At 46.8% G+C, this 24,116-nt stretch overlaps 1 protein-coding gene across 1 annotated transcript in view; it reads left to right on the forward strand.

Annotated features, from left to right (window-relative positions):
* The first annotated feature begins 14,216 nt into the window (after positions 1-14,216).
* The window catches only part of ADAP1 (ArfGAP with dual PH domains 1), a 103,232-nt gene continuing 93,332 nt past the window's right edge, over positions 14,217-24,116 (forward strand). The window contains exon 1 of the mRNA XM_073362062.1: positions 14,217-14,860. Within this exon, the coding sequence (XP_073218163.1) occupies positions 14,776-14,860 (85 nt within the window). The 5' untranslated portion in view covers positions 14,217-14,775. The remainder of the gene's footprint in view (positions 14,861-24,116) is intronic.

A 24,116-nucleotide genomic window follows, 5' to 3' on the forward strand; every position in this document is an offset into this window, starting at 1 on the left:
GTATTGTACAGTTTTGAGAGCTGAGTTCCTTCCACCCCGTTTATCTTTATCAAACAGTTCTTAAACTCACACACCACATCATGGGGAGCTTATTTTCAGCTGTGTTCTGGTTCATCATAACAACCTGCAACGCATGATTTATGAGATGTTACAGGCAGAAGATTCTCCTTGGAACGTTCACCTGTCGCCTTGGAAAGGGGACAAATACAAAATGGATGAAAAGACACTGTAATCAGACAGTTATGTAAGTTCAGGCCACAGCAAATGAGCTGGACAGCACATCCACCTATGCTGCTTCCTGTAGATAAGGAGCCACAGTGGCTTCAGCTGCAACTGTTGGCTCCTCCCTCTGCAGCCTTTAAGATCCTGTGTGGTTTTTTTCGCACCTGTGGAACTGTGTCTGAGCGCTGGCATCAGTCAGGCATGAGGGTGGGAGGCGGTCTCTGGAAGAGTGAGACCTGTCAAGTAGCCCTGATGCTACATGAGACCTCCATCATGGAGGTCTCAACCACCCACCCTTTCTTTACAGAGAGATGAGGCCTGAAATTTTCTCTTCTGACATGGGCTCATAGTATGAAAAAAGTCGAGAACTGCTGGCCTCAAAGCAACAACCCTTTGGCAGGATGGCCTGTAACTTCCTTTTGTATTCTATATAGACTATATTAGCCTTGCAAAATGGTCACAAAGCTATCAGCCTAGGCACAAAATCAATTTGACCTTCCTTTGTCATAATGTTTAATTAGTGTGAACTGCTCCACCTCAGCCACACCAAAGTGTTTCTTAAGTGAAATATTCCTGACAGACTATTAGCCTGGCTTGATTAATTTTATACTAAGGGTATGTCTACACTACAAAATTAGGTTGAATTTATAGAAGTTGGTTTTTTAGAAATCGTTTTTATATAGTCGAGTGTGTGTGTCCCCACACAAAATGCTCTAAGTGCATTAACTCAGCAAGGTGCTTCCACAGTACCGCAGCTAGTGTTAACTTCCGGAGTGTTGCACTGGGGGCAGCTATCCCACAGTTCCCACAGTCTCCGCTGCCCATTGGAATTCTGGGTTGAGATCCCAATGCCTGATGGGGCAAAAAACATTGTCGTGGGTGGTTCTGGGTACCTGTCATCAGGCCCCCCTTCCCTCCCTCCCTCTCTCTGTGAAAGCAACGGCAGACAATCATTTCACGCCTTTTTTCCTAAGTTACCTGTGCAGACGCCATACCACAGCAAGCATGGAGCCCGCTTAGCTCAATGTCACAGTATGTCTCCTGGGTGCTGGCAGACGCGGTATGGCATTGCTACACAGCAGCAGCAACCCATTGCCTTGTGGCAGCAGACGGTACAATAGGCCTGAAAACCATCCTCATCATGTCCGAGGTGCTCCTGGCCGCCTCGGTAAGGTCGGTCAGGAGAACCTGGGCAGATATGGGTGCAGGGACTAAATTAGGAGTGACTCAACCAGCTGTACCCCAAATTCGACCCAGCAAGGCCGATTTCAGCACTAATCCCCTTATCGGGGGTGGAGTAAGGAAATCGATTTTAAGAGCCCTTTAAGTCGAAAAAAAGGGCTTCATCGTGTGGACGGGTGCAGGGTTAAATTGATTTAATGCTGCTAAATTCGACCTGAACTCCTAGTGTAGGAAGATCCAGGTTAAGAAAATGGAGATATGCAAAAGCACAAATGGGAGGCAAGTGCCCCATGCCCAGTGGCTGTCAATGGAATTTGGGTGCCTCGCTACCCTTCCCCCAGGTTTTTTAATCACTCCTGTTTCTTTGAGGAACTCTGGGAAAGCTGAGTTCCCATCACTATAGGAGAGATTATTGGTTTTTTGGCTTGCACATTTCATGATAAAATGCTTTGGAATGTAGCTAATAATGCCATATGGCTTCCAAAGCAAAATGTCAGCGTCATCGCTTGAGACAAAGGCTTTGGAGATAGCAACTGATCTGGATTGCTTAGGCATGCAGAGTTCCTGTTAAGAGCAGCATGTGCTTTAATTTCCTGGGGCCCACTGTTCTTATGGTGCAGTGGCAGCGTAATGGCACATCCTCACCTCGAGTGGCACCCCTTCGTGACTCAGGGTGCAATGTTTCCCGGGGTCCTCATCCCTGGCACTCCCCCAGTAACCACTTCTTCAGCCCTTCAATGGGCTGGCTCTCTCTGGGTCATCTGTAGTCTGGACCTCCAGCCAGGTCACATAAAAGTGAATCCCCTTCCGGAACACTCAAAGTTCCAACATAAACAAAAGATCCTTTGCCTCTCCTGGGTTCAACTCACAGTTCTTCTTGATGGTCTCTTCATTTTCCTGCTCCTTAGAGGCCCTAGCTCAGGACTCCCCAACAGGAGCATTTCCTGCTCCCTGTGGGCCTATTCTATTCCCTGTGCCCCTTCCAAAACACTGCCCCAGGAATACCTCCCTGGACACCTGGTCCCTTGTTCCAGAGGTCCACCACAGAGCTTAGTGCGACTCTTGTAGCTCAGCTCTCCAGCTCCAAACTGCTAGGCCTTCCCTGGCAGAAGAGTCCTACAGTCTCTCTCCACACTGAGTTCCCTCAGCCTGCTTGTAAGGTCCACCTGTCTAATGGATCATCACCTAGGTCTGCCCTCTGTGGAAGGGAGGCAATCAATCACCCCAGAAGAGAAACATATCTCTAATTTTTTTCCCCTTTCTCTTGCAGGTGATGGGAGAGCCCCATCACAGGCAGATTTTCATTGTTCTTCATGGGGCCTTTTAGACAACTCACTGATGGCTCTCTTTCTGTCTAACTTCTGGGTTAGCCGTTGGTTTCTGGATGACGTCACTTCTTCAGGAGATTGTCAGGTCAATAGCGGGCAGGTCAACAGATGAGCTAATGTGTGCATCAATTTCCATTGCTTACTAACCCCCACCCAGGTCTGGTTGAATGAATGCCATACTCCAAACAACATGAAGACTTGACAGTCATTGTATTGCATCGGTGAGCCTTAGTTTTGTCATGAGCCAAGGTGAGAAATAGCCTAGCAAAGAGAAGAGTCAGATGCAGAAGTAAATGCTGTAATTATCAACAGTCAGTCTCGAGGGGAGTCAGTATGATGAGTTGGAATGATTCAGGCTTGTTTCTTTAATCGAGTGGTTTAAAAAGCACCAGATGTGGGCTGTCACTTCCCTCCTTTCAGGGAGCGGAGTACTTCTTCTTCTTCTTCTTTTTTTTTTTTCAGTTTCAACAACAGCTTTCCAGGACCTGGCTGATGAGGTTCCTTGTTTGCTTTTTGGATTCCCTGGTGCTAACAAGCCCTGTTGAATGGGAGTTCATTGTTCTATCAGACCTGATATGAATGGCCGGATCCTGACCTCACTGATACAGGTGCTGAATCAAGAGGAACATGTGGGAAGGCAAGTACACAGGTGCCAATGCTCTGGGAGCCTGGCAGCAGGCCCAACAAAAACTTCTCAAATTATTTGCATTCCAGATTGTAGCAAGTTCTGAAGTAAATGCTCTGGAAGTGTTAATGGCTCTCGTTATGGAACAAAGCATAGAAATTAGGGCAGTCACTTAATCGCAATTAACTCATGCGATTAACTCAAAAAATTAATTGTGATTAGGGCTGTCAAGCGATTAAAAAAATTAATCACGATTAATCGTGCAATTAGTCACACTGTTAATAATAGAATACCATTTATTTAAATATTTTGGGTGTTTTCTACATTTTCAAATATATTGATTTCAATTACAACACAAAATACAAAGTATACAGTGCTCAATTTATTTTTTTATTACAAGTATTAGCACTGTAAAAAAACAAAAACAAAAGAAATTGTATTTTTCAATTCACCTAATACAAGTACAGTAGTGCAATCTCTTCATCATGAAAGTTGAACTTACAAATGTAGAATTATGTACAAAAAAACTGCATTCAAAAAAAAACAATGACAAATTTTAGAGCCTGCAAGTCCACTGAGTCCTACCTCTTGTTCAGCCAATCACTCAGATAAACAAGTTTGTTTACATTTACAGGAGATAATGCTGCCCTCTTCTTATTTAAAATGTCACCAGAAAGTGAGAACAGGCATTTGCATGGCACTTTTGTAGCTGGCATTGTAAGGTATTTACGTGCCAGATGTGCTAAACATTCAGGCCCCTTCAGGCTTTGGCCACCATTCCGGAGGACATGCTTCCATTCTGATGATGCTTGTTAAAAAAAAAAATGTGTTAATTAAATTTGTGACTGAACTCCTTGGGGGAGAATTGTATGTCCCCTGCTCTGTTTTACCTGCATTCTGCCATATATTTCATGTTATAGTAGCCTCGGGTGATGACCCAGCACATGTTATTCATTTTAAAAACACTTTCAATGCAGCTTTGACAAAACGCAAAGAAGGTACCAGTGTGAGATTTCTAATAGATAGCTACAGCACTCAACCCAAGGTTTAAGAATCTGAAGTGCCTTCCAAAATCTGAGAGGGATGAGGTGTGGAGCATTTCAGAAGTCTTACAAGAGCAACACTCCGATGCAGAAACTACAGAACCCAAACAACCAAAAAAGAAAATCAGCCTTCTGCTGATGGCATTTGACTCAGATAATGAAAATGAATATGTGTTGGTCCGCACTGCTTTGGATTGTTATCTAGCAGAACCTATCATCAGCATTGACGCATGTCCCCTGCAATGGTGGTTGAAGCATGAAGGGACATATGAATCTTTAGTGCATCTGACACGTAAATATCTTGTGACGCCGGCTATCACAGTGCCATGAGAACACCTATTCTCACTTTCAGGTGACATTGTAAACAAGAAGTGGGCAGCATTATCTCCTGCAAATGTAAACAAACTTGATTGGCTGAACAAGAAGTAGGACTGAGTGGACCTGCAGGCTCTAAAATTTTACATTGTTTTATTTTTGAATGCAGTTTTTTTGTACGTAATTCTAAATTTGTAAGTTCAACTTTCAAGATAAAGAGATTGCACTACAGTACTTGTAATGGGGGAGTTGAAAAATACTATTTCTTTTGTTTTTTACAGTGCAAATTCTTGTAATAAAAAAAATAAAGTGAGCACTGTACACTTTGTATTTTACATTGTAATTGAAATCAATATATTTAAAAATGTAGAAAACATCCAAAAATATTTAAATCAATGGTATTCTATTATTAACAGTGTGATTAATCACACGATTAATCACGATTAATTTTATTAATCGTGATTCATTTTTTTAATCACTTGACAGCTCTAATAGAAATACATGTAGCCCCTACAAATATCCTTCCAGCTATACTTTGGGCATAGGCCTGGGCTCTGGCCTTCCCTGTGGACTTGCTATGATACTCTAGGGGACAAATCCTTCAAACAGACAGGACTCTGACCATAGCTGAGTCAGTGCTGTTCTTCTGCTCAGGAAAAGCAGGATTTGGGGGAGCCAGCACAGAGGGTCCAGATTCCTGCATGTCATGGCATGCTGCCCTTTGGGGGCTACTGGCATACTTGGATCCACTAGCCCTTCCTTTCACTCACGGAGGGTGGGGATGTAGGACTGGCATCTGAGTTACTGCAACCTTGATGCTTCAGCCTTGGGGTGAAATCCTGGCCCCATTGAACTCCCATTGACTTCAATAGGCCAGGATTTCACCTACGGAATGACCTACTGTCACGCTGAGGATTTCCTCACTGGGTTATTCAGGCAGTGCAGTGACCATACAATTTGCTCCATGCCCATGAAACATCCGCTGACTTCATGGGAGATCAGAAAAGCAGCAAAGACAGAGAGTCAGGATTAAGATCTGCTGGGAGGATCCAAGAGGAGAATTTTGCCCTTCCTTTTAAATCCAGGGTGCATTCAGCATTGCACAGAAGCTGCAGGGCAGGGCAGTGCTGAGAAAATCATTAAGAATGCAGGCCGCTGAACTGAACAAGAAGAAATCATCAGTAGCGGATGAGGTCTGAAGTCACCATTAATAAATATCAATACAAAATGTCAGGGGACTGAGTCAATGAGTTTAATGAGGCTGGCTCAATCTGAGTGCTTTCATTTATCTGTGATAGCAGAAAATTCTCATTTGAGGTAGCTTCCCTTTCCACTTGGGCTTCAGTGTCTTGGGTTTAATCTGAGTTCAATTTATGCAGGCTGCTGACTAAAAGGTGCAGGAAAGCATCATTAACCCTTTGAGTTCCCCACCTTGTGCTACGTCCTAGCCGCTTACAGAGCACACATTTTCAGGGGCCCATAGTCTGGCCCAGTGTGCGTATGTCTCCAGAGCGTGAGCTCAGATAAGCTGCAAAGACGGCATCAGCATGTGTCAATATCCTGGCTATATATTTCTGTCACTCCATCTCTGTCCAGACAATCCGCAGCAGGCTCATCTAGATACAGTAGGTGTTTATGCCATCATGCCTGTGAGTACCCACCTCAGATTATCTCAACCAGGAGTACCAATACACACATTATTGCCATCGCGGGCTCAGGTGGTACCGGTCTATGTACATAGACTATGACACTCTACCCTGGCATGCCCCTCTTTGGCTTCTGTTGAGAATCAATGTGATATCATGCAGATGAGCTGAATTTGCTCTTCAGTTCAGTCCCTGCCTCCCTGAGAGTCTGGGAGCACTGCAGAGGCAGCAAGCATACCTCCAGGGGAGTGCCTTGCACCATGTAGAAGTGGACAGCATGGGAACGGTGTTGATCCACTCTAGATGGAGCTACATCCAGCCCTCCTTACCTGGGGAGACGTGTAATGTGTGTGATATAAGAACCTATGTAGAACAGAATCCATGTAGGGCCTTTGCTTGGGGAAATGTGGTGCTGGGGGAATCCCAGAGTTCATCCCCATCCCCTCAAAAAGAATCCGGAGAGGGAGGAATGAATTTTGCCTGGAATCTCTGTCCCCAGCTTCTTAAATATTCACTGCAGGACGTTTGCAGGAGTAGCTGCTCCGGTGCCAGTTAACATGGGTAATTTAAAGCAGAGAATGTTCTGGGTTGATGGCTTCATCTGGGCTGCCAGTGTGTGTAAGTGATAAGCAGGCTGGTGTTGTTTATTGTTGAATCCTGAGCTGGCTAATATTTTAAATCATTCTGGCACTAATAGGTTGGGCTGCTGGTACGGCAAATCACTCAGTGGCACTAAAAATGTGGGCTGACTGATATATTAAACCCACTACTGCAATAATAACCTGGGCTGGCTGGTACATGGAATCAAGTTGGCACCTATAACCTGGGCTGGTTGGTTTAATAAAACACTCTTGCAGAGGTCCCCTGGGCTGGCAGCTGGTCTAAAAAATCCATGGGTACAAAGAGCCTGGAAATGGTTGCTCTGTCTGTCTCTCTCCTGCCATTTTCTAAGATGGCTTGGATCACTTTTATAACCCTTGGTAAAACAGTTTATTTTTTGCACCTGTTTATTGTAGCACTGAAGAAGTTTGGCTGCAGGTTCTCATGATGTCTTCATGCTCCCGCATGGCTTTGGCTGGGGAGCCGTGCTGCCCTCTCTTGCTAGAAGTAATCACTGAAAGCAAAAATATTTAACCAATATAATAAGGGTACAGCAGATATTTCTGGTTATGTTAGATGTATGTTAGATGCCAAGTTATAAAGCCTTCCCAAAGCTATTCAGACCATTTTGTCCTATGGTATGCGAAAGGCAGGATTGTTAGAGCAACTTGGGACTTAGAACTGATTAATTTTTTTTTAATTGTGGTGAATTTTTTCCATAAAACATTTTTTTGGGGGGAGGGGAAATTGAGGGGAACATTGCCACCCTTCTCCAACTAGCTCTGCTTCTTTCCTCTGCCGAACAGCCTCTTTCCAGAGAACCACACCTTAAATTCTGTCTAATGTTGTGTCCCTGTCAATGCTACGCAGTACTAGCATTTAGCCACGGAGGGCGACATGATCTCATATGTTTGAATGGGTCTGACATTCCAGCCAGCAGAGGGCATTGGTACAGAGCATGGTTGGAAGACAGAGTGACACATATGCCATATTATTATAAAGATTTACTACTTTTCTCTTCTCTGGGCCCAGTTTTTAAAGTCCTCTTTCTGAGGTACTAGGGCCAGAAGTGACCTACTGCTACTTCCTTTTTCTCTCTGTCACAGAATGCTCCTGTCATGGTCTTGCTTGCAGGCAGCATTATCACTTCCATGTTCTATATACTGCATCACTTACAAGAACCACCAGTTCCCCATCTGCATGCAGCATTCAGCCCTTGGCATGCTTACTTTCACTTTCATCTCTGAAGCACAGTGAGACATTGTGCCATGCAAACGGCTGGTTCACATGTCTCAGAACTGTTCCCGTAAGGATGTGCATTTGAATAGGAAGAGATTAAATTACTGGAATTGAGCAAAACCAATTTCCCTGGTAAGTGCTTGCCTTGCATGCTGTACACTGTGGAACCTGTCCTGCTGCAGTCTCCTGCTAGGAATGAATTGATGATCGCCAGCACTGAGAAATCACTTCAGCTTTACTTGAATAAGTTGATACATACTTAGGGTCTGCGTCTCCTCTCACGCACTCCAACTTTCCCCCACTGGGCCAATTCTGCTCTCACTTTCATCACTGTAAATCAGGAGTAATTCCGCTGAGGTTAGTGGATTAATAATGGTGTAAATGAGATCCGAATCAGGCCTACTGACTTCTGAGGAGCTTCCCCTGCAGTAAGTGTGTGCAGAACAGGGCTCATTGGTAGGGCTGGATTCTCAGCTGATGTAAAACTGTTTAGCACCATCCAAGTGAATGGAGCTATGCCACCTTACTCCAGCTGAGGATATGGCCCCAGATGTAATATTTCACACATACAAAACTGGTTCTGTTCACTAATGACAAGGGAATCCATACACGTATGTGAGTTTCATGTAGTGTGTTATATAGTTTATGTTACAAAGCAGAGGAATACAAATATACAAGTATGCTAGAGGCAACAAATAACATAATCACCTTCTATTGTTCCCCTTGGCTCTGTTCAGATACCGAGTTGGCTGTGCACCAACCAAGAAGAATCCACACTGTCACTTCCACATACTGATTTCCAACTGTAAGTGGATTACTTGGACTGCAGTGGTACTAGCCAGAGCAGGGATACTGGAACAGTTTGTATAGTGGGCGTGCTGAAAGCCATTGAATCCAACTGCAAATCCTGTATATGATGGAAACCACTTCAAGCCAGGGGTGCGGCAGCACCTCCAGCACCCCAAGTTCCAGCACCAGTGGCCATTAAATCAGAAAAGCAGCTGTGGCCATTAACGTTCCCTTTTGTGATTTCCCCTTGAGCACTTTGTATGAGTGAGACTCAGGACTCCAAATAATGTGAGGTGAAAATGGACGTGACCAGGGTGCGGCTGGGGGCAGAGCTCATTGGCTGTTATGGTAACAGATTGAAAATGTGGATTATGTGTCCAATGTATCTAGACAAACCTCCCAGAAGCATCCAAGAAATCAAGCTCTTCTCCTTCCTCCTGCTCACGACCAGCCTAACTCTTCCTGTTCTCTCCGTCTTGCGTGCACCAGGAGTCCCGGTGAAGTCAATAGGTCTGCTTGTGTGACTGTTAGCCAATGGGAGGATGGGGCTCACAATCAGTCCAGGTCTCTATAGTCATGGCACTGTGCTTTTGAGATGGACCGTGTGCTACTGGAATGCAGTGATGCTGAAATTACACAGGCCCTAAGCCTCCAAGCAGCCCCATCTCGGTGCAGTCCTGGATTTACATGTATCCCCCCTGACTTCTGGTACAGGTGCAGGGGTCTGCCTGGGAAAGCTGTTTGCAGGGGGTGAGGCTGAAGATTGTCACTTTGCTACTTTATCACCCCTGCCTAATTTTCCTTTGCACTTTCATACCCTGCTTCATCTTGGCAACATCTGATGTACATGAATCCATCCTCGTGATTCCTCTTGGGAGGGAGTTGAGGGTTCTTGTCCCTGTTCTATGAAGGGAGACTCCCTTCAGTGTCAGGGCTGGGATTAGAACTCAGGAGTGCCCCATCCTGTGAGCTCCACTCACTACTGCAGCTCTCTCTGAAATGCATCCTTTGTTTATGGATGGAATTAAATTATCCAAGAAACAAGCATATCTTAAAAAGGGAAACCCCTGAGGTTTGGTCTATGTAACAGGAAGACCACAGTGTAACTGTTATCAATTCAGTTAGAATTGGTAGAAGGAATTGCTTTGTACCCATCTGCTGATAAGGAAAAGTGTAATGGGGAAGGCTGCCTCTCTTCTGCTCATTGGGAAACTAATGATGTCCTTTCCAGATGATATAATATTCCAGACAGTTTTGCTTGTATTCAGTTACTGTCTGCCTGAATTATGGATATTTCGGTTAGGCTTTGCTGTACATGTATTTGCTGTGAACGGTTTACTTGTGTAATGGACTGAATACCCTTTAGAGTCACAAACAGGCTTTGAGTTTAATACCTTGCTACTTGCATAATCATGGTATTGATTTAGCCATTGCAGGATTGGGGCCTTAGAGACTCTCTCTCAGCTTCTTTGAGTTATTATTGCTAATATGTCCTCTTGGTTTCACCTATGAGTATCTCAGATTCCCCCTTTTGGGACAGCTGCTTTTGCACTTGTTCTATGTAATTCCCAATAACAGACCGAAGGAGTTTTATTTTGTAAAACAACTGCTCTAGGCTCTTGCCAGTTGCAGCGTAGACGAGATTTTTATGGCCAGTAAAGCTTGAAAATAGAATTTCATAAGGGAAGATGCTGACACAGCTGTAACCATTTAACAGTGCAAATGGCTCCTCCATAATAAAAGGAAAGCAGCCAAAATCCTAGAGAGGAAGGAGACAACAGTGGGGAGGAAAAGATGGCCTTTTTGGTAGTCTCAGTCAGATATTTTCAAAGTATCACCAAAAGGAAGAGGCTTCTAGGCAGAAAGATTCCTATGAAACTGCCAGTGTTTCTCAGCTTGAGTGTAGCTCTGCCACACAGGCCAGCATTTCCAAAGGTGCTTAGCTTCCACTGACTTCATTATGAGGGCTTGGAACTTAGCAGATCTGAAGATCAGGCTCACAATGGCTGTTACTAAGGCTGCTATTTTGCAATTCAGAAAATATTTGCTGCTTAAAAAGGTTTAAAATATTATTTTTTAATTAAATCTGACTAAAAATGCTGATTGGCAATGGAAACACAGAAACCATCGGTGTGAGGACAGCCTAGTATCAGAGCTGATTGCACCTCTAGTGGAGATAGCTGGAGCTTTGCCGAGCTTGCTAAAGTCCCCCAGCTGGTTACGCTCTCTGGGCTGATCCAGCACCTGTTGAAGTCATTGGAAAGGCTCCCACTAACTTCAGTGGGCCTTGGAGCAGAACCCTGGGCAGCATGATAGCAGGGGCTCCTCTTGTGTGTGTGCTTAAATCCATCCCTGCCTTTAAAGCTCCCATCATTGTGACTCAGGTCAGTAGGTGATTGTGTCTTTGCTGTGATGGGCCCTGCCTTGTGGAACTTGCTCCCCCCAACAACCACCACAGAACATTCCTTCCCACTTCCGCTGTTTGTGCTTTCACATTCCTGTATGGCAGGCATAGCTCCACTGAAATGCATGGCTTGATGAGGCCAGATCCTCAGCTGCTATCCATCAGCATAACATTGTTGACTTTCATGGAGCTATGCTGATTGACTCAGGTTCTGGTGTAAATCTGGTGTAAATCAGGAGTACTCAACTCAGCTGAAATCTATGGCGTTAACACAGTGTAAATCAGGAGTGAAGCCATGGAGTTAGTTGTGTAAAGTTGGTGTAAGTGAAAGAGGATCAGGGTCCTTTATTTCCAAAGCATTTTTACTATGATTGCTTTGGGTCTCATAGGTATGACTTCTCCACCTCCCATTCTCTTCTTATGTTGGGCCCCTGTCCTCTCTCCCTACATGCACTTTTTGTTCTCCTCATTTGAAGTTTGCAGTGGGATTTTTACTACCAAGTTTTTCTTGCATTGTGGCAGGGCATGCTCCACAAATTATATTATTATTAGATTTAAATAATGATGATTGCTCTCACTTAATCTTCCACCCCTACCATCCCCCTTTCCTTTATGAGAAGGCTTGTTCTGATCATCTGCAACAGTCCCTGTTATATTTGATTTTATTACAAGATATAAATTTCTTTCTGCAGCCCTGGCACACAGCATGCAGAGAGGAGAGAGGAATTGCCTAGCAACCAGGAGAACAAAAAATTAAGAGAATCAATAAGCCTGGATGGAAAGCTAAACAGGGACTTTAAAACAAAATCTTTTGTTGTTGTTGTTCCTCCTCTGGTAATGATTTGCAATATCTCAGCTGTAGCATGGAGAAGCCTTTGTGTGCAATGGATGCTTCTGGGGGCAGGAAGGGCCAAGGGACTGGTCTGCATCAAAATTAAAGAATAGGTGAAAACCCAGCAACGGACTTACATAATGCCCTCATCCTGCAAACACGCATATGAGTAATCCCATTGACTTTAATGGAACTGTTCACGTATGCAAGTGTTTGCAGGCATGGAGCTAAGAGTCTGTCTCAGGGCCAGTTCTGTTGTCATTTACACTTTTATAAATCCAGAGTAATTCCACAGAAGTCAGTGGCTTTACTCCAGATTTACACCCGTATAACTGGAAAAAGAATTTGGTTCAGAGTTTTAAGGAGGTGACAGGCTGTTTGACATACGAGCGGGGGGCCCAATTCTATAGATAGTCCAGATAAAGTCAATAGTAGGATTACTTCACAGGAGTTAGAGCTGCAGGATTGGACCTTTGGTTAGCATGATAGAAAAAGCAACCTGTAATGTACAGAGGGTCACTTCATGATCATATCAATTTTTAAAAAGATCAGAAATTAATGCAGTTAAACTTAGTATCTATCCGTAAAAATGGCAAGATAATGTAGGAAAATGTTTTCCAGATTAAGGAAGAGTCCCATCGAAATCAAAGGCACTATTTACAGAACTGAAGTTACACATGTGATTAAGTGATTGCAGGATCAGGGTGATAATTTGGATTTAGTGGTGGTTTTCTGTTGGGTTATTTGAGTCCTGATCCTGAAAACATTTGCATACATGCTTAACTTTGGATAGAAGGTTTCAGAGTAACAGCCGTGTTAGTCTGTATTCGCAAAAAGAAAAGGAGGACTTGTGGCACCTTAGAGACTAACCAATTTATTTGAGCATGAGCTTTCGTGAGCTACAGCTCACTTCATCGGATGCATACTGTGGAAAGTGTAGAAGATTTTTTTTATATACACAAAGCATGCTTCTACACTTTCCACAGTATGCATCCGATGAAGTGAGCTGTAGCTCACGAAAGCTTATGCTCAAATAAATTGGTTAGTCTCTAAGGTGCCACAAGTACTCCTTTTCTTTTTGGATAGAAGTCAAGTCAATGGGATTCCTCGCCATAAAGTCAGACTGATAAGTAAGCCTATGCACGATGAAAGTTTTGATTTTTCTTTTTAAGGGGATGGGGTATACTTGAACAAATGGATTCACTTCACAAAACCAAAAAAGGTTCCATAACCAAACTGAAGTTGTACGAATGAAAAATTACTCTGGCACAGTAATTTCTAGGCTACATATGATCTCGATGCAATTGACTAACAGTTGGAGAGGAAGGATGAGCCAGTATTTAGCATGTTCACCTAGGACCTGGGAGATCAGGGTTTAGCTTGCTGCTCCACCACAGACTTACTGAGTGACCTTGGATAAGTCCCTTAGGCCCAGCTCCCCATCAGTACAGTGGGGATTATAGCTCTTCCCTACCTCACAGGGGTATTTTGAGGATAAATATATAACAATTGGGAGGTAATCAGGTGCTATGATGATGAATAGATTTGTAAAGTGCTTTGAGACCCTTGCAAGGAAAGTGCCTTTGAAAGAAATGAATCAGTTTTGTTTTTTTTAATTTGAAATTTTGTCAATCAAGAAGAAAAAAAAAGCAGGAGGGTAGGGGAAAAAATGTGGACATCAGTCAAGTTTTTTTTTTTTATTGAGGGGGTAGATATTTTAATTTTACTAAACAAAAATACACTAAATCATCTATAGAAAACAACAACAACAAAAAAGAAATTCCGAAATATCAACCCCCAAAACATCCCCTGAAATAAACACAAAAGAAGGCCCTGCTCATACTTAACTTTATGCACTGCGAGTGACCCCCTTTGGTTTCATGCAAACTAAGGCCCCAGCCTTGCAAAGGGATCTGTCCAGGTTCATCTCGGCACCCAGGCAGCCCTTCACGGCAATCAGAAAGTGCCCTGACAGATCCATGGCGCCGAGGGCCCCAGCCTGCCAACGCACAGGCAGGGAGGGGCTCACGCTGAAACCTCTCGGCTGTGGTGTCCGTGAAGCCGGTGGGGCTACTCGCCTTTGCAGACTCGGGGGCAAAAGGTGGGATTGGGAAGAAGGTTTGGCCCTGGCCCCCCGCCCACGCAGCGCGCCGCTCTCGCACCCCGGGGGCTCCGGGGTGCCCGCCTGCAGGAGGGAGGGTTCGCCACTGGAGGTCGCGGGCGAACAAGGCTGGCCAGGCGAGGGCCCGGCTCGGGTCTCCTGTGAAAGGCGGACCGTTCCCCGCCGCCGCGGGAGGAACGCGGAACCAGCCCCGTGCAAAGAGCCGGGCTGGAGGCTGCTCAGCGCCCAGTGAGGAGGATGGGGAAGCGGCAGCCCTAAGCGCCCTGCTGCCCAGGGGGGTCCGCCTTGCCCGTCGGAGCCGGGGCCAGATGAAGCAGCCCCCGGCGGCGAGGTAGCCTCTCCAGCGCCCCCCAGCCCAGCCCCATGAAGCTCATCTAGCGGAGGAGGAGAGAAGCCAGAGCCGAGCCCTTCTCACTCGCGCCGTCCCCATGGCGAAGGAGAAGCCCAGGAAGGCTTTGCAGGAGCTGCTCCAGAGACCGGGCAACCAGCTGTGCGCGGACTGCTCGGCACCTGGTAAGGGCGCGGGGCTGGAGCGAGCCCCCCAGCTGCCGCCCGGGGCGGGGGAGCGGCGTGGCCGGAGCATGCGGGGGAGTTGGGGTCCCTGGGCGGCCGCCGCCTTGTGGGGGTCAGGGCTGCACCTGCTCCCCTTCCGCCAGCCGCCCGGGCAGGGTGGGGTCCCGTCCAAGTTTGCCTGGGCCAGGTGGCCGCCCGCTCGGGGAGAGCCCTGCTGCGGCGAGCTCAGCGGCCAGCCTGCAGCGGGTGCTGGCCCCTGGCCGGGCCATTGCAAAACTGCGGGCTCTGGAGAAAGAGGAAACCGGCCGCTGGGCTCTCTGGAAGGGGGCCGCGAGAGCAGGGTCCGGGGGTTCCCAGGTCGCTCCCCTGGGCGACGCAGGGCAGGAGGAAGGTCTCTCAGCTGGGGAAGGAGATGCCCCAGGAGACGGTTTGAGGGAGGGGGCGACCCAGGAGAGGGGTGAGGCCCCGATCCGGCAGCTGGCCGGGCCAAGCCGTGCTCTAGACCCCGATGGGGTGCCAGGAAAGACAGGGTGCCCTGGAGTCCCAGCAGGGAGGGCCTGGGTACCTCGCTTCCCCTCCCCCCCCGCTCTCTGGGGCTGACTTATGAATGCTGATGTCATCCCCGGCTACTTCAGCCGGTTTGTCTGTGTGAGCTGCAGTGCAGATCAAGCCCTACGCTCAGATGAGAATGCCACTTCATTACTTTGCCGGGGTGGGCGAGCAGGCAGCGCTGGGGTATGCAGGTGTTGGGCTGGGCCATCCATGTCAGGCTGGGTGCTCTGCCTCCTTGCTCCTGTCCTTATTTCCTCCCTGCAAACTGTGTGGGGCTTTTGTTGCCAAGTAGCCACGGTTCCCTTTCTCAGTGAATCAACAGACCTGGTGTACCCAATGCCTGGCTCTGTGCCGCTTTCTGCCAGCCAGCCTTTGACCACCACACAGGTGTTTGCTGAAGACTTTGCCTCTTTCTTCATGATTCATAACTATAGATGATAAAATACCAGTTGTGCTGGTTGCTGGGAGGGAGGGGATGGCCGGGTTGATTCTGAGCCAGATACACACCCTTCCTTGTCCTTTGAACAGAGAAGTCACTGGGGGCCTGGTGGTTTGAATGCCTTACTGAGTCCAGTGATGCTCAGGTCTGTGTTTGCAGGTGTCTGTACAGATCCCCTGGGGAAAAGTCCTGTAGAGTTTAGTAAAAAATAACCTTCTGGGGGAGAGTGACTGAGAATGATACCCCTCTTGCAGAAATTGGTAGGTTGAGTTTAAAATATCAAACCTGCAGAAGGGCTATCTTAAGCTATTACACTCGATAGGTTTTACGACGTTCTACAGAATGTTATTACCTTTCTGAAGCACCTTATTGAGTTCCACCTTGTTAAATATCAATAGGACTCTACCATCTGGGATGGATCATTAACTGTGGGTTTGTGTCCCTAATCTGCATTGGAGCTAAACTGGGATCCCCGAAAGATACTTTCAGTCACATTGTACCTGGCTAGTGATGCCTAAGAACTTGCTACTACACAGTGTGTGTGGCTTTGCTGGCTGGTAGAACTCCTCCTAGTCACTCCTACCACTTGCCGTATAAGCTTATTAATCCATCTTTTAGGCATCTTGCTGTACACAGCTGGGGTCTGATTGCAGTAGGAATCTCCCTAAAAACCTTCCTGAAGAAGAATATACAGGCCAGCGCTGTTCAGATGGATAGAATAAAAACCCACCCAACAAAACAGGGAGCAGTTACCTGGTATCATTGTGATTAAGATGAAACTATGGTTCAATAAAATAGTTTGTGTTGTGGATAGGCTGTTAGGGACTCCAAAGGCGGGTTTTAAGGCTATGAAGCCGTGGTCTGCTGTTGGTTTATGGTTTATGGGGTTCAGTAACTGTTAACTGACATGTGGCTGCCTGTGCATGTTATGGGTTATTTAGGACAATTAAAGATGAGACACACACACACAGTGTGCATGTGTATGACATATAAAATCAGTGAATCAAATCTGGTTATTCGCATTGGGGTAGAGGAGAGTAGGATTTGGTGTAGTGTTTTCCAGCCTAGGCTAGGCAAGGCAAGGCAAGGAGCAGTGAGGTGGGAACAGTTACATGACCCTTGACTTGCGTTGCCCTATACTACATCCTGGCATGTGCAGGTTAAATAGCAGGTGGTGTATTTCCCTGATCCTGCGGTGGCTCCCAATACAGCCAGTCATGGGAGTTTCTCCTGTTTACAGGGCTGCAGGGGCAGGCATATTAGCACAAATTTCCCTTCTCATCCTAAAAAAATGTTAGTCTCTAAGGTGCCACAAGGACTCTTTGTTGTTTTTGGTGATACAGACTAACACGGCTACCACTCTGAAACCCTTCTCATCCTGTGTCTCACTTAGCTCAGGGATGAGGCCAGCTGTAGTCTACAGCAGTGGTTTTCAACCACAGACCCTTGGGGTCACAGACTATGTCTAAGATTTCCAAAGGGGTCTGCATCTCAATTTGAATTTTTGTTAGGGTTCTGCAAATGAAAAAAGGTTGAAAACCAGTAGTTGAAAACCCATGGAGTCCTCAATGGAGAATAACCTTCCTTTTAGTGAGAGAATTGGGGAGGGGGGGGGCGGGGGAGAACGCACACAACAAAATAGAAATAGGGAAGGAAAAAATTAAAGAAAACAAGATGAGAATGGGAGAGGAGAGGAGAGAAAGCAAACAGAAGACAGGAAGGCTGGTGCCAATTGGCAGATGGTGCAAGGGGACAGAGAGAATAGGCATCCAGCTGCCAGTCCAGTGCAATCAGGGATTTGGTGAAACTAAAGGCTGATATTCTCTCATATGGAGTGTGTGTCTCTCTCTAACTAAAATACAAGGGATAATTCATGAGCCAGTGATGATTGGCTCCAAGATGCAGCTATTTAGTGAAGGGATTCTAACAATAGGGTAAATAATAGAGCTGTTTGGAAAAACAAAACAAAATAGCTACTGTTTTCAAATGATTTTCATTCCATTTGTGTAGAAAGCAGCTCACTTCTCGCTTTTTGAAATTTTCTGCAGAATCAAATACTTTTTTAGAAACCGGTGATTTTTTTAAAGTTACATTTTTGTCAGTTTTGGAAAAACTCTCCCTTATCATTGATTATTTGTGTTGCCGTAGTGCCCCAGAGCCCCAGTCACCGACCAGGACCCCATGGTCCTAGGCGCTGTACAAACTCTGAACAAAGAAATGGCTCCTGCCCCAAAGAGCTTGCAATCTAACCTCTCCTAGTGACTAAGCTGTGCAACCTAACAGCACAGCAAAAAAAACCCAGCCCCCAGAATGGTAAATGAGCACACAAAAGTAACCTGAAATAAGCACCTGTCCCTTCAGGTTGTATAGGCCTCCTGGTCCATATACTCCCCCTGCCCTCCACTGACTACTTAGGTTAACTGCTCCTCCCAAGCCTTATGGAAACCAAAACCAAAGGGAAGACCAAAACCCAAAGATTGGAAAGCAAACTAACAGGCTTATTTTTTCATTTGCAGTTTTTATTGAGCATTTTTTTTTTAAAAAGCAGAAACCTAATTGTGGGGGCGGGGGAGTGTTGTGGGTGTGCAAAAGTTCATTTTTGCAGAAAAAGGTTATTTTTGACGATAAGTGCTTTCTGTCCAAGAATTCCAACCTGCTGTAGAGAACAATGAGAGAGCATGTTGTCTGAGTCTTCGATACTGAATTACAAATGCATAAACCATTGTAATAAAACGGTTACTCGGAACACACGGCCCTGGATCACACACACTGCAGGACTCTTTGTTGGATTGTGTGTCTCACCTGGTGGAAGCCAGGTTGCAGCAAGTCTGTTTCACTGGACCAAGGTGTGGGTCATCGGGGAAGGCAGAGGATGGTGCGCAGGTCTGACGACACAGCGAATAATCTCTCCTGACGGCTGGCGTGCAATGTCTCCTAATATGTTGGAATGTTTTTTTTCTTTAAGACTAATATGGCAATGCAATTGGTTTTAAACCATTCTTTGTTTCAGGAAGTGGCTTTCTGCACATTTTGAGATGGATAGTTGTCTGGGGGCATAGCAAGGCTTTGCATGTTTCTCTTCATATTTCCATTCTTATCCGGTTTAGGGTTGCATTTCCACTGGTTCAGAATCTTTTTACATTGATTCAGGGAGGAAGAAACATGGACCCGCAGGCAAAAGTGCAAATGCCACGGGAGTGGTGCTAAGGCTTAGAGCTCGTCAAGTGCATTTTTATGGGCTCCAACCCATTCATTGTTAATTTTCTGTCATGTGCTTTCCCATTTGACTGGGGTTGTCTGTACACAGCCACACACTGGAATGATTGAAATAAATGGGAAAAAGTGTAACTTCCACTTAGAATTAGATGAAATTCATCTAATTCTAACAGGATGGGTGATAGTGGGAAGGCCAGGAATGATAGTAGGGCGGGACCATGTTATTATAGGGCTTGATCCTGTAAGGTGCTGAGCACTCCATTCCCCCTGGAGTTGAGGGTATCTAGTACCTTGCTGTACTAGGCCACTCAGAACAGCCTGCGGGGTAAGGAGAGAGCTTACAGCAGGGGCCATTACAACCGTAGCTCCCACATACCCAGGAACTGGGGCATCTTTCTGTGCTTAAATTGTTGCTCTAGTTAGGCAGAGCCATTTAATGGAATAAATACATGACATAAGGTCGGTGACTGCAGGAAAATGTAAAGAAGTGCAAGAAACCCCTTGCCTTGTTTTGGGAGAAAAAGGGCGTTGAAAGAGGTGGGCTGCGGGGGTTAAGATCAATCAAAAGGATGGGTAAGGAGCTAGCAGGCAGAGGCGGAGAGGAAAGAGTTCCCATTGTGTTTGTGTTTTGCTTTAGACCATCTCTGCAGGGAGAAGGGCTTTTTGAACCACCAGAACACTTCATGTTGCAGGGCTGTGACTGTCCAGCCCAATTTCATAACTCGCTAAGCTTGCAGCACTGCTGTGATCTGCAGATAACAAGCCGAGGGGGGTGCTCAGGCCCCGAGCGCTGGATGCAAAGGACTTGGCATATTTGTAAAAATGTCTGGGTAAAAGCTCTGCTTACAGGGAGTGGTTGTCTGCAGTATGCATCCTCACATGTAAAGAGCAAAGCCCCTTTCTAAAACCCCAGCATTTTCTCCTAAAGTACAGTAGCTTCGAGAAGCAACAAAATCCTGACTCTGCACACAAATGTCTTCTGATTCCAGCATTAAATCAAGCCTTTCAGCTAGCTAGCTACTGAAGAGATATTTGCTCTAGACTGGGCCAAACTCAAGAAATTGAATCAGTGGCTGACGTTTCTAATGTTTAATTGTATTAAAATTGCCATGGTTGCACCATGTGGTTAGTTAACATTCCTATTACATGGGAAGAAATGTTTTGCCTACCTGTCAAACTTCCCTCAAGGTTTTCTTCTTACCATCAGAAACTATAAACCTCCTACTGAACCACTGTTGCTGTCTTCTTAATAGGACATCAGTGCCAACCACAAATGGTTTATCTTGGATGCAAACATACTGAAATTATCGGTCAGGCCCTTTATTCAGCACGACATGTCTGAGCCAGTGATGTCCACTGGAGGATGCATTAACATGTTATAGCATTACTGGCCATTGAACAAGGTCCCCGAGCAGGGTTGCCAGGCATCCAGTTTTCAAGTGGAACTCCCAGTCAAAAAGGGACCCTGGTGGCTCTGGTCAGCACCATTGACCAGGCCATTAAAAGTCCGGTTGGCAGCACAGCAGGGGCCCGGGGCGAAGGAGGGCTCCCTGCCTGCCCTAGCTCTGCACGGCTCCCAGAAGTGGCCGCCAGGTCCCTGCAGCCCCTAGACCAGTGGTCACCAAACAGTCGATTGCGAGCTCATGGTCAATCCTAGAGGATCTCCCAGCCAATTGCGATCTCCAGCGGTGCAGCCAGGTTGCCACTAAGGCTTGCTCGCTGCCTGCCCCGGCCCCACGCCGTTCTCAGAAGCGGCCAGTGCAGTCCCGGGGCCCCGGGTCTCCATCTGCATGCTGCTCCTGCCTGCAACCACTGCCCCCATAGCTCTCATTAGCCGGGACCAGAGAGTTGCACCCAAACTCCCTCCCAGAGCCTGCACCCCCTCTTGCACCCAACTTCCTTCCCCATGCTCAGCCCAGAGTCCCCTCCCACATTGTGAACCCCTCGGCCCCTGCCCAGAGCCCGCACCCCCTCCCAAGCCCCAACCCCCCACCCCAGCCCGGTGAAAGTGAGTGAGGATGGGGGAATGGAGTGAGTGGGGCAGGGCCTCGGGGAAGGGGCGGGCTAGATCCTGGGTTGCATAAAAAGGTTGGAGACCACTGCCTTAGATGCATGGGCGGCCAGGGAGGCTCTGCGCCTTGCCCTGGCCCCAAGGATCGGCTCTGCAGTTCCCATTGGCCAGGAGCAGTGACCAATGGGAGCTGCGGGGGTGGCACCTGTGGGTGCGAGGGCAGCGTGCGGAGCCTCCCTGGCCACCCATGTGTCTAGGGGCTGCAGGGACCTGGTTGCTGCTTCCCGGGAGCCGCAGTAAGCGCTGCCGGGACCCTGCACCCTAAACCCTCTCCTGCACCCCAACCCCCTTCCCCAGCTCGGAGTCCCCTCCTGCACCCAAACTCCCTCCTGGAGCCTGCACCCCCACAACACCCTGCCCCAGCCCCCTCCTGCACCCCAATCCCCTCATCCCCAGCTCCACCCCAGAGCCCACAACCCCAGCCAGAGCCTTCATCCCCCCCACCCACATTCCAGTCCCAGCCTGGAGCCCCCTCCTGCACCCCAAACCCCTCATCCCTGGCCCCATCCCAGAGTCCACAACCCCAGCCTGGAGCCCTCTTGCACACCCTGAACCCCACATTTCTGGCCTCATCTGGAGCCTGCACCCCCAGCCCAGAGCCCATACCCCACCCGAACCCCCTGCCCCAGGCCAGAGCCTTCTCCTGCACTCAAACTCCCTCCCAGAGCCTGCACCCCTCCAACACCCTGCCCCAGCCCCCTCCTACACCTCAAACTCCTCATCCCTGGCCTCACCCCAGAGCTCGCACCCCCAGCTGAAGCCCGCACCCCCCTCCTGCATCCCTGCCCCAGCCCAGTGAAAGTGAGTGAGGGTGTGGGAGAGTGACAGAGGTAGGGGCTGGTTGGGGAAGTTAATTTCTGAATCCGCTCTGAATTTCCCATATGTCCTGGGTCCTTCTCTCGCCCTTGTCTAGCAGTGTCTTCGTCTTCTGTACTTTCAAGATGAATGAAGCATAAAAATGCCATCTGAATATCTCGCTCCTGGGCTTAGTTTGTAAAGATAGGCATGATAACAGCAGATTTGTAACTTTAAAACCAGTATAGTCCATCAGTAAACACCATAATTATCTGTAGTGTTTTGCAGTGGAAGTAGTCTGAAACTGGCATCTGTTGTACTGTAGCAATGATACTTAAAGATCAGTGGCTTATTGCGTTTATGGTGGTGTGTTCTATTTAATATTCTCCTAGATCCATGTTATTTTCCTTATATTGGCTTGGCTTAAGGGAACAAAGCCATTTGGTTGACACTTAGGAATGCCTGGAGGTTTTCTTTTGTCAGGTTGTACTGCTATTTACTAAAGGTAGAAGCTTGATCATAACTGTTTTTTCAGTAGTGGTCATGGTGATGGGAAAACTAACAGCAAGAACTGATTCCGTCAAACTTTATCTTGGGCAGACATAAACCTGCAATAAATTGAAACCAATGGAGAAAAAAGTGCATGTGAGTGACAGTATTTGTTACTGGCTCAAAATGGGCACGGCACATAAGTTGTCTGAAACATAATTATTTTTGAAATACCTAGATTTACATTAGACAGCCTGTGTAACTGCGGTTTCACTATGGAGCACTTAACAAGAACCTTCTCTTTCAAAGCCTGGATTTAATCAATGTGGTTAACTACAACTTGCTGCAAAACTTCGTAGGTGGCTCCTCTTTAAAACAGCTTCACGAGTGTAGTCATTTGCTTGGTCACCTCAAATCCTGTCTCTGAAATCTGATCATGGTCCATCAAGACAACCAACTGCTGGGATGAAACCTGTGACTACCTCGAGGTCTGGGCATGTTTTAGGCTGCTCTGTGTCTGAGCTGAGAATTTTTCAACATGTTACCCTGGGGAGCAGTAATGAGGACAGTGAGGCTATGACTGGTGGTTGTTGTTATAGCTTCCTTCATCCAAAAGTAGAGCAAAGCACATTACAGAATAATACATGCAGAGCTGGAGACCAAACCTATAAACTGTGCAGGGAACTCTCTGACTCCAGTGGGAGTTCCCTGTGTGCAGGGTTTGCAGAATGGGGTGCTCTAATAATAATGTTATAAATGTACATAAGAGGACTACACAGTAGCAGAGGAAAGAGGGGAAAAAAGGGAGAAGCTGGGGAGGGGGTGACCGTGAGTAATTGGAGAATGGAGGGGAGTGGAGAAATCAGTAGCAGATTATTTAACAATAGAGTTTCGAGGGCCAGTTCCTCTTGCGGAGCAGACGGTCCTGGCAAATTTTAATTCTCCACAGTTCTTTTCTCCCCCAGCTTAGGTTGGAGGGGATTAATTTCACTCTTGACACTTCTGAGCTATGCTCCTTTCCACTCATCCTGCCGGCACCAAAAACAATCACCAAGTTATGCTGTGAGAGGACCGCAGCTGTCGGTGCTCAGCAAAACACAGACATCAACACACATCTCCCCGCTCCCCACCACCTCCTCCCCATTGCCATTTTGCGTTTAGGAGCAGCTAAAATAATTTGAAAACCAGAAGAGCAATAAACAGAAAGTCACTGCTAACACACAGGACGGTTAGTGAGAGCTGCCCAGCTTGAAAAATGAGTCCCTCTACCTTGTTGCTTATGCAGCTCTTTCATTATGCTGTAGAAAAGGTTAACTTGCTCTGTTGCAGTTTGGTGGGACTTGAGTTTGGAGCACCATCGCCTCTGTTGTAGGCTAGAGCTGAGCAGGTAAGGTTGAAAGGAAGGTGGCAGAGAGAGAGATGGCTAGAACAGCCAAAGGCTTTATCGGGTAAACTGGTATAGTCGCTCCAAAAGATTGGGTCTTCCCTCCCCTCGCGCTTTTGCCGCGCTCTGTTCTTTGGAAATATAAACAGACTGTAAGGTTCAGGAAAACGTGGTTCCTGCTAATGGCCCAAATTCTGCATCCTTAATCAAGAAAAGCTGCCACTGAATTCAGTAGGGGTTTTGTTTGTTTAAGGACTGCAGAATTTGTTTCAAAGAACGGATTAGTTGCACTAGGGTTGTGCCTAGAGGC

The sequence above is a fragment of the Lepidochelys kempii genome, chromosome 10, assembly GCF_965140265.1.
Source record: "Lepidochelys kempii isolate rLepKem1 chromosome 10, rLepKem1.hap2, whole genome shotgun sequence".
NCBI lineage: Eukaryota > Metazoa > Chordata > Testudines > Cheloniidae > Lepidochelys > Lepidochelys kempii.